Genomic DNA, 11,432 nt, shown 5'->3' with positions numbered 1-11,432 from the left:
GTGATGATTGTGGATTCTTTCATGTTCACTCTGTTTTGTAGTATTGGTGAGTGTCTTGTAGTTGTGATTGCTGTATTGAAATTAACACAAACATTTGGCCTTCTCTTTCATTTGCATGGCTTGTTAGTTAGATGTTCGTGTCGAGGTTTTTGCTGTGTACTTGAAAAAACATGGGTGTGAATCGGGGTGGATTTCGTCCCTCTTGTTTATATTTATTTTGAAACTGATACCCTCCTTTGCTGGCATAAGTGGTTCCAATCATCCTCCTTTTTACGGATTATTGAGCTTGAGCATACTAGTAAATGACGTACTTGTTTTAGTTACTTTCCTACGTCTAATGTAATAAACATGCATGGACCACGAACATGTCCTATCAATCGCACAAAACCCATATGAACAACAATAATGACTCCATTAAGAACAAGATGCTCCGTTGCGTAATGACAATAACATCATATTACGAAATCGAACTGCTTGGATAAAATTATTAATGATTTGCGCCAAACCGAATTTTATTACTTTTATATTTTGACGGCAAGAACATTTCACTTATAAAAACAAAATAGAACTTAAAATTTAGTTTACATCAGTCAACCAAATACTATAAATTATTATGTGCATATACTTTTTAGATAAATTTACGACTGTACACAATTCAGGTTTCAATCTGATTTTTTTTAATTAAAAAATTGAAATTAAACCTTCAGTACTTTCGTTTCGCCTTTTTTTTTTTAAAAAAAAATCCAATTTCAATTCACAATCAAAAGAAATATTTTTTTTTAGTTGAGGGGAAGTTGATTACAACTGAGATTTCAATATGAGATTATAAAAATTATTTGCATTGAAATAGGTCTTTCAGTCAAAAAAACGACGACGATAAAGGCGTGCCACTTATAAGGTACAGAAAGAGATCAAATTTGGTCTCTGGTTCAAGTCCAGGATGGCCCAACCACGCCAGGGAAAGAATAAGAATAGAAATAAATCATCTGACTACTTCGTGCATGCTCCACTTGGCTCGGGAGATATAGTTCAATTGGTAGAACTCCGCTCTTGCAATTGGGTCGTCTCTTCTAGGACTAGTAAGCAAGAATGGTCTGCGTACTGTGGCAGGACTTCTAAGGAGTGGCCTGAAGTGTGATATGGTTCTGAAAGATGAACCGATCATGGAAATAATTTCACTAATCTTCTTCGGGTCGTGACAATTTCACTGAATGATGATTCCCTTGTCTCCCATGATAAGGCTAATTGGATTCATTCATACCCTAATTTCCCATGATAAGGCTAGTTTGATCTTGTCGTACCGCTTTGACCTCGTCACATACTTGAAGACGTTGCTTCATAACGATGAATGATTTAAAGTACCATTGTGAGATCTAGTTTTAACAGCCAAAACTGTTTTTTGCGTTAGACAAATTCAACAAAATGCATATAAGTTTAAAAGCACCCGTTTCACACAACCCGAGATAAAATTCCTTTTACATGAAAGTCTACTCAAGTCCGCATAATACATGAAAGTCTACACCAGTCCGATCGGCCAAAAAAAGCTTGGCACCTATCGGATAGGATACATACGAGGTCATATCTTCTAACGGGCAGTGGCATTAGCATCCTAACTTCCCCGCACACCCTCGAGTTTTCTTTCACATATAAAAAATCAATTTCTTGACTTGACAAGTTGGCTATAACTAAAATCATCACACTGGTAAGGTTATTTATTTTTATCAGGGAAGATACGTATCATAAAGAAGTTTCAATTTTGTCATGGAGTGTCACTACCAAGTCATGAGCGCTATCGAGCAGCTTCCATACGTCGAGATGCCCAGCCATGGCGTTGCACTCCCTTAAAATCTCATCCATGCTGCTATACTTTTCTATGATTTTTTTCCTCCTTTGCAAGACAGAGGCAGCTATCGCATAAAGCAACAAATCCTCGGTTGGAGGGGCTTGTTGCCTTATTCTGCTCCACGCTGATTTGCCTATTCCAGCCCTGATCGCAGCTTGATCGGCCCATATGACCTCCCAAAGGCATAAAGTTTGCTCAAAGGTTAGTTCCCTTCTAAAGAGTACTAACACCATTCTGTACACGAAAAAGCAATCCTCGGCCTGGACTTTTTCCAAGTGCCTGTAAAGATGTGAATCCTTGTATTTGATTATTTTAGATACAACGTTCAGCTGTCTTCTGATTCCTACTTCATCCAGCCTGAAGTTGTGACGCGCCTTTTTCATGAAAGCCACAAAACACCAGAAAGCCATGTGGTCTTCCCTGATCACAGATATTATGGGAGAGAGCAGATCGCTCATTCCTTGGCAATATCCAATTTCAGGGTCGTAAAGTGCATAAACTTCAAGAATGGCAACTAAACGGGAAGCATGTAAGATCCTGCAAGGATCGAGGTGATCATAATCCTTCAATCCCACAATTTCAGCAGACCGTCTGGCTTTGGCACTGGTTACCCTAGCTTGAACTAGGGAGTAATCTATCCATTCTTCATTTGCTCGAATGGCATCAAGGCGGATAATTCGCTGCCACGTGACAAAATCTTCTGAAATGCGAGGTTTTGATTGAACTTCCACGTTATAGGGAGACAAATCCTCCTTCGAGGGAATGTCGTTAGCATTCTCCTCTTCGATTTCAATGAAGTTGAAAGCTTGACTTACCTCAGGGTCCTCAGATGAGTTGGAATCCAAGGATTCAGAGTCTGAGACCATATTTGAATACGTGGTTCGTTTGGAACTAGCATAACCATTGACCTTTATTCCAGCAGTCAGTTCTGAATCCTCATTAAATGGGAACCTATCCTCGCTAGAAAGGGACTCTCGAGCACTCACGACATCTTCTGAGCTGAAAGAATCCATGCCATCAGTTGGGCTTCCACCATCTCCATTACTAATCTCCTCAGTTCCATGTGAATTAAAATCTTCTTTATTATGTATACGAAGTCGGCGAGATATTCTTCGTAAATTCTCATATTCTTCTCTGCACGCATTATCGGAATGCCAATGAAAAGTCAACATTAAATAAATTTGAAACCAAAACGTTTGCAGGTTAAGGGCTGAAGTTTTTTACTGCACCTTTTCCGAGTTCTAATAACATCTCTTTCTTCTTTGGAGCTGGTTAGATCATAACTGCCCAAAAAGGAAAAAAATAGGGATCAAAGCACGTAAGAATTTTCCATCTTGACTTTCTCGAAACACAGGGCAAGGGAATATCGTGAAAACAATTAGATGAGAGTAGATGGTTAAATTAAGTGACTGGACGTCCATTTTATACTTTACAAGAACATCATTTACCATAGGAGCATCAGGACAGATGAAATCCTATCAAAGAAATTGTCCAGTATGACCTTACAATGGTGTTTCGGCAATTATCATGAATTTTAAAAAAGCAATTATGTTTGCCAGCAAAGAAGAATTGCATGCTAACGGTGAAATGAAAATGGGGAGAAAAGAGCTAATAACAAGGCTAGATAGAATGGAAAGAAAATTTTGATCCGAGTTCGAGTATAAAAATAGTTGGTATTCAACTCGATTCAATTCCTTTGCAACACAAGGGAAAATCATTTGCAGAGCAATTCTAGAACCGTTACAGATCACAAATTAGGCACAAAAATGATATTAAGACACATATTCCAGAAGTTAAATCAACTTACACTCCAAGAAGAAATGGCCAAACCTCTGCACGAATACTCAAATCAATACCCTACACAAAAACAAATGCAAAAATCAAAGTTAAAATGGTTTTCCAAGAACCAAGTATAACTTTCCACACACTCATGGACTATCAAACGTCTCCAATAACAGAGAAACTTGAAGTTACATCAACAGCAACCCACCCCACTGCGAACTTTCTTCAAAAGCTTAGCGCCACCGTCACGAAGTTTTCCCTCTGGCGTGAAGAAAGTCATCCATTGCTGAAATGATAGTATGTGCTTTCTCTTTCTTCGAGACCATGGGGATTTGAGATGACCACTGCAATGAACAGTAGGATGAATGTTTCAGTTAAACAGCAATTGACAAACGAGGTTGTGTTAACATAATAAAAATGATGAGTTCCAGTCTTTATAAAAAAAAATTAGAGAGAGAATCTGATAATATTCGGTGAAAACCATGGTAGACACAGTGATGTATACTTCCCCAACTATACTAGAAAATTTAGATCGTGGGTTTTATTCACAAAGTGCAGCTTAAAAATGTTACAGATGCTAAAGTAAACACAATTCTCCAATGCTCTCTCCATCACACAATAAATTTGCCCTCATAACTGAAGATCTACATCATGTATGCTAAAAGAATTCTGATCTCTAACAACAATATATACAAACATTTTCACACTCTATTCTATTAGCAGTACAAAATTTGACAATCAAAACACGAGAAGGCCTCAAATTCTCTTGACCTAGAGTTGGATGGCAAGCAGGTTGAGGCGGGGCATGCCAAAACAAAGGCAGCCTTGATGGCCATAGGGAAAACAATTCAATCCTTCCCCATAAATATATGTAACACAAATCTTCGAACTGAAATATCAAGACAAGCCGCTTATGGCCAGCAATCCTTTGATTCCGCACAAAACCTCCACCTTTTCTACAATTCACTAGAGCATTTAAGCATAAAGATATGACTTGACTCGAAACTTGAAACTTTCCACCTCACTTAGAAAGGGTAAAGAAGTGGGAAAATATAGGTACGGAGGTACCACAAAAGGTCGATCAAATGATTTCAACTTCGACAATCAAAAATATCATTCCCATTAATTTCACGTCAACTTCCAATTGGATCAAATCAGAAATAGTAATATCTTGGTTTTTTCAAAAAAAGAAAGAAATATAAATATTTTCACTTCGTCAAAATAGTCTGAAATATTCCAATTCACAAATTCTTTAAATTTTTTTTTAAAATGTCAAACAAACACGTTACTGTTTCATTTCCACAAAATTCAAATAATGACAGAATAAAATAGGGCGTCTCACTCGGACATAAATAAATACATCATATGAATCCATCAAAGTTTGTAGCCCAACTTTGACCACCGAAAATAATATAGAGTCGTTTTTAATTACAGAGTCAAAATAAAAATAAAAATAAAAATCATAATCCACACCCGAACATAAATAAACTAAATACTAACACCTAAATGGAAGCCAAAATTCATTTATAGAAATGGACTGAGCTATAAGGAGATAATGGATCGATCTCACGAGTAGAGAAACCACTAAGATTTCAAAAAAAAGAACAATTCTTTAAAATTGCAAGATCAAGATCTGAACTTGAATAACCCAGACTCTGCATCAGAAAGTACGAGAAGTTAAACAAAACATTTAAAAGGTAACAATGAACTTTTTAGATAGAATGAATTAGACTAACCGATTAGGAGGAGCTGATGAAGAGCAATTAGTTGGTGATGAGGAGGCTACCAAGAACAGAACCGATCTCAAATGGATCCACGGCAACGATGACGAATTTGGGGATGATGACCGTGGCGACGATTTTTCCGATGAGGAAGTCTGACATCGTCTAAGAGCTTTCATCTATGAACCTTTTGTTATTTTTTCCTACTTATGCCAATAAAAATCTATCCTAGGGCTCCAACACCGATTCCCAGAAAATTTTCAGAAATAATTTGCACACTTCTTCCTGTTCTCTTTTTAAAAATATATATATANAACTACTTTTCTGCTTTTTCGGTTGCTTTTACTTTAACTCTGTGCAGATTGTGGAATTTTCTTTTACATTATCCCAGAGATCCATACGCTGAACTTCGTTAGCTAGGTCATATTCACAGATTTTTGAGAGATGGATAGCTCGCAACCCGGAATTCATGAAGAAAATTATATAGAGAGAAGGGGGAGCAAGGGCAAGCGGCAGCCTCTAGTTCCACATGATACGACGTCGTACTCAATAATGCAAACAATTTTTATTTTTTTTAAAAAAGAAAATCTGTTATTTTGTGTTTGGAAATTAGGTAAAAAATGGGATTTGAAGGCATTCGGAAATTCGAATTTAAGCGTTAGATGAGATTCTTAAATGAGATTGATATTTAACGTTGTGGTTGGATCGATTGATTTCATATATGTAGATTTTTAAAAAGCAAGATCATAAATTTCAAATTCATTTTTCACATGTTTATAATTGTTTCATGTTAACAATGATGAATTTAACGTGAGTAAGTATCTTGTGAGACGGTCTCACGAATCTTTATCTGTGAGACGGGTCAACCCTATCGATATTCACAACAAAAAGTAATACTCTTAGCATAAAAAGTAGTACTTTTTCATGGATGATCCAAATAAGATATCCGTCTCAGAAATACAACCCATTAGACCGTCTCACACAAGTTTTTGTCATTTAACGTTCACCAAATAATAGCGTCATTTGAAATTCATATTACTTTGTGTAACTAATGTGTAAATAAGTAATATATGAATTTAACATTTGATCAAATTTTTTTATTATAACAATATAATTATAATCAAAATCCATATATTTCAATTTTATCTCCCAAAATACAACATGGTAAAATACGATTGGGATTTGGATTGGACAATATAAAACTCATTTTTAAATATTAACTTTGTATATCTAAATTTACAAATTTTATATTATATTTTAAAACTTAATGATACTCCTAAAATTATGTATTATATAATTCACACATTTTATTATAGTGTGTGCGTATATTTATATATAATATTTTGATAAATTTATGTAAAAATCAAATAAAAATATTTTATTATTAAAATTTCCTACGACTACTAAAAACTTCTGTTATTTTTAATATTAAAAGTTTAATTTATCAATTTTTGAACAAAACCCCATAATGAGTGTTATTTTTTTCCAATTCTTAAAAATAATATTTAACAACTATAAGATTTTTATTTTTATTTTAAAAAATTATTTTTTCTTTTATAAATTATAAAAATATATATGAATATTTACACAAATTTTATTGAGGCAAGATATTTAAAAATAGATTATGTATAAAATTTTATGTCAGATAATATTATTTTTTAACTATTAAATTTAATTCTTAAATCACATTTTAACTTTGAGTAGGTCTCTTGTGAGACGGTCTCAAGAATATTTATCTGTGAGACGGGTCAACCATACTGATATTCAGAATAAAAGTAATATTCTTAGCATAAAAAGTAATACTTTTTCATGGATGACCTAAATAAGATATCCGTCTCACAAAATACGACCCGTGAGACCGTCTCAAACAATTTTTTGTATTTAACTTTTATGATAAACAAAAAAATGAGATTCTAAATTAATATATTTCAAATCCATATCCAAATCCAAATTCTAAATTTTTTATTCATCCAGACATATTGTAAAAATGTTTGTTGAGTTTAATAATTATAAGGACATTTTAATGTGCTCTACTACCTATAATAAAATTAAAAAAAATACAAAAGTGACGTCTTTTGTAAATAAATATTCATTAAAGGACAAAAAACAAGAAAGTATGCCATTTTCATAATTAAATAAATAACTATTAAAAGACGAACAAAAAAGAAGCGTCATCAAAAGAAGAATATTTGAAATTATCAATTTGTCTTACAGTTTTTGTTATGATTATAATTAAATTAGGATAAAATAGTAAATTTATCTAAAGCTTTACAAAATTAATTAAAAATCAGTTGGTTGAACTTTAATATTATGAGATATGTATTTATTTTTTTTAATTAAATAAATGAAGACAAATAGAAAATTTGTTTGATATTAAAAGAAGACAAAAACAAAAAGTTCAGTTATGATTTGGGTTCATTAAATTAAAAATTTTCAATCTAACATTACACTGAAATTAAAGATAATAATGAGAATTGAACTCGTGATCTTGATTCTAACACTAATTGTAAGACTAATCGCTTACCGCTTTACCAAAAATTATAACTAGTGATAACAATGCATCTCAAATCTTCTAAATCATACAACAACTCAAATGTCACGTTTCAATTGATCCACTTAGTATGAACAATTATTACATCTTAACCGGATCTTTGATTCGATCCGATCGAGTAATGAAAAAATATTATTTTTTTATTGTCAATATAATTTGAGTGGACGAATCTCAAATAAAATATAATGATTGATTATAATATTAAGTAGTGTGTGGACGTTTTCTTTCGCTTGCTCGAGAAATGAACCCTCAAAGCAAAGAGAGATATTTTATTCTCTTTTTCGTCGTGCTGTTTCTTTCCATATGATCATTTTGTTCAAAGAAATTTTGAGCTTGCCTCCTTTCTTTTGTCTTTACTTCTCAAACCTTCTTTTCTCTAAGAAAAAAGCAAAACATCTCCACAGAATTTGGTGCTGCTTTTACTTTTTATTTTTGTAAAACTTTATCTTTTTATACATATATATATTTCATTTTTTTCTTGTAAATATCAAATTTTTTTATTATTTGTCATTTTTATATATTCTAATTCTAATTCTCACAACACTTAGATTATTAATTTTTTTAATTTTTTTTGCTTTTTTTAGGCCAATGTTGCTATTTATGATTCACAATATGTTATCTTTATTATATCTTACATTTTTTTATGATATTTTATAATTTATATATAGTGTTTCACTATTTTGATTGTTAAAAGTTGTGAAACTCACTAGTAGTTAGAAGCGTATTTCTGACTAGCACTTTTGTCTTGTAGGCCTTAGTATAAATACCAAGTGGTTGTAGATTTGTAGAACTAACTTTTCAGTCTTTCTGCTCAATGGAATAACATAAACTTCCTCACATCTTTCCTTCTTCTACTTCTTTTTCCCTCGCGATTCCTAGTTTCAACATGTTATCAGAGATTGCATTTTTTGATCTGCGAATCTGATTACACTACTTCAATTTGTGAACTTGATTGCATAGTTTCAATCTTGTCTTACATTTATTTTCAACCGCATCGATGACTTCTGCTCCCGGAATCTCCGCAGCTATGTTTGAGATCTCCGATCCACTGTATATACTTCCATCTGACACACCAGATAGCAATCTAATCTCTGAGCAATTGATTGGAAGCGAAAACTATGGAATTTGGAGTCCATGATTATTGCATTGCGTGCTAAGAACAAGTTAGCATTCGTTGATGGGAGCTGTCGCAGGCCTGAATCAAGCTCAAATACACTGATGCAGTGGGAAAGGTGTAATGCAATAGTTTTGTCCTGGATTATGAATAGTGTTTCGAAGGAAATATTCAGTGGAATTGTTTATTCTACGGATGCAATGGTGGTATGGGCAAATCTGAAGGAACGTTTTGACAAATTAAATGGTTCCAGATTTTTTTCATTGCATCATGATATTGGGAAATTAACGCAAGGGCAAAACACTATTTCTACATATTATTCGAGCTTATGAAGGTTATGGGATGAATACTCTTCACTTGTGATTCTGCCTTCATGTTGATGTGAATTAGCCAAGAAATATATAGAACAAGACCAACAACAGAAGTTTCTCCAATTTCTCATGGGGCTGAATGAGAACTACGTGCACGTCAGGAGTCAAATATTGATGATGAACCCCTTACCATCGGTTGGGCAAGCATTTGCTATTATTGCACAAGAAGAATCTAATAGAAACATGATAAGTATGGGATCCATTCTCGGTGAAGATCCTAATGTAGCTTTTATGCATCTCAAGACAAGAAAAAGAAATATCCCTTGCATTGTGATCACTGTAACTTGCCTAGGCATACCAAAGCGAATTGCTATAAGTTAGTAGGATATCCAGGGGTCATCGGTTCAATAAGATGCAGGGGAAGGGATTTTATCTTTAATCCTAACAGAGAACTGCATCAAGAGAAAGGAAAGCTAAGAAGAAATATAGCAAACTTGACCGTTTTGGAGAATGAAGCAGCAATTCCAAAATGTGTACCTGAATTCAGCTTCACACCAGAGTAGTACACTGCTATTCTGAAGCTACTGGAAAAGGAAACAAGCCCCTCAACAAACATGGTAGGTATTTGTTATACGCCTATATCCTCATAATAGATAGTTGATACAGTAGATAATAATCACATGGTTGGAAAATATGCTCACCTGTATAATGTTGTCTCTTGTGCTGGGTCCAATGGGATTGTCCAACTACCTAATGGTAGTAAAACTAGCATTACAAAACTAGGATCAATTAACATTAATCTCACAATTGCCCTACATAATGTGCTATATGTGTCTAGCTTCCACTTCAATCTATTAGTTGTATCCAAATTTACAAAAGACCACTAATGCTTCATCACTTTTCACCACACCTTATGTTTTTTTCAGGACCTATGCACTGGAAAGATAATGGGGACTAGGACCTATGCATTGGAAAGATAATGGGGACTGGTAAAGTGAAGAATGGCCTCTATCATTTAAACACTTCCAGTTTTGATTTCAGAAATATTGGATCCTCTAATTTTACTCCACGTTCCATTGTTTCTCATTGTAATTATTTAGTTTCAGAACTGAATGTTATCAACTCTACTGTCTTGAATGAGTCTACTTGGCATCAATGCCTTGGTCATGTTTCCTTGTCTAGAATGAAATTGTTACCTTTTCTATCATATGAATTCACATTTCAACATTGTGATATATGTCCTCAATCCAAACAAACTAGGATGTGTTTTCCAAAAATCAACTCCACTGCTTCGACACATGCTTTCCAGTTAGTTCACATGGATTTATGGGGTCCATTTCATTCGACAACATACGATGGAGAGAGATATTTTATCATCATTGTGGACGATTTTACACATGCAACTTGGGTTTATTTGATGCATTCCAAGCTAGATATCTTTTCTATGATTAAAGCTTTTGTGGCCCTCATCGAGACTCAATTCTCTACACCTATTCAAATCATCAAAACTGATAATGGTACTGAGTTCTTTAGCACTCAATGTACTTCTTTCATTAATTCTTTGGGCATCATCCACCAAAGCTCTTGGGCTTACACACCCCAACAAAATGATGTGGTTCCCTCAAATTCCAAGCTTCAATGCCTTCAAAATTTCGGGGAGACTACATTTTTATTTTTGTATATTTTATTAACCGCATACCTACTCCTCTCCTATCTAACAAAACACCTTTTGAAATGTTATTTCATCGCCCTCCTTCGTACTTATACATTCTTCCTCGAGGTAACAAGTTTGCACCTCAGCCACCAAATGTGTTTTTATTGGTTATTCAAGTACTCAAAAAGGATACAAACTTCTTGATCTCACAAACAATAAGTTCTTCATTTCTAGGGATGTATCTTTTCATGAATCAATTTTTCATTTCTCCCAACATGAACCCAAAACCCTAGTCTTCCTTCCCCAATTTTCTCTTGATGACACTGCTGCTGACAGTCTTTCTTCACCTTATCAACCCCATTCTCCTTCTGGTGCTAGTTATTCATCACTTATCACATCATCAGCCCCGTAGCCTAGGCATTCTTCTAGGTCTAGGCTGTCTCGACCACCCATTTG

At 34.1% G+C, this 11,432-nt stretch overlaps 1 protein-coding gene across 2 annotated transcripts; it reads right to left on the bottom strand.

Moving 5' to 3' along the window:
• Nucleotides 1-1,428: 1,428 nt before the first annotated feature.
• LOC140973738 (rab GTPase-activating protein 22-like) lies at nucleotides 1,429-5,831 on the bottom strand. Of its 2 annotated transcripts, none has more exons than XM_073436766.1 (5): nucleotides 5,362-5,831; nucleotides 3,834-3,969; nucleotides 3,651-3,700; nucleotides 3,073-3,126; nucleotides 1,429-2,977 (listed from the first exon to the last, which is right to left on the bottom strand). In XM_073436766.1, exons 1-5 carry the CDS (start codon nucleotides 5,523-5,525, stop codon nucleotides 1,738-1,740), a joined length of 1,644 nt encoding a protein of 547 aa, XP_073292867.1. In that variant the 5' UTR covers nucleotides 5,526-5,831; the 3' UTR covers nucleotides 1,429-1,737. The 2 variants fall into 2 exon arrangements, with proteins under 2 accessions (XP_073292867.1, XP_073292868.1); XM_073436767.1 differs by lacking the exon at nucleotides 5,362-5,831 and adding an exon at nucleotides 4,397-5,325.
• Nucleotides 5,832-11,432: the final 5,601 nt, after the last annotated feature.

Source organism: Primulina huaijiensis, chromosome 3, assembly GCF_012295235.1.
Source record: "Primulina huaijiensis isolate GDHJ02 chromosome 3, ASM1229523v2, whole genome shotgun sequence".
Taxonomy (NCBI): Eukaryota; Viridiplantae; Streptophyta; class Magnoliopsida; order Lamiales; family Gesneriaceae; genus Primulina; species Primulina huaijiensis.
This window is presented reverse-complemented; position numbering and strand designations above follow the sequence as displayed.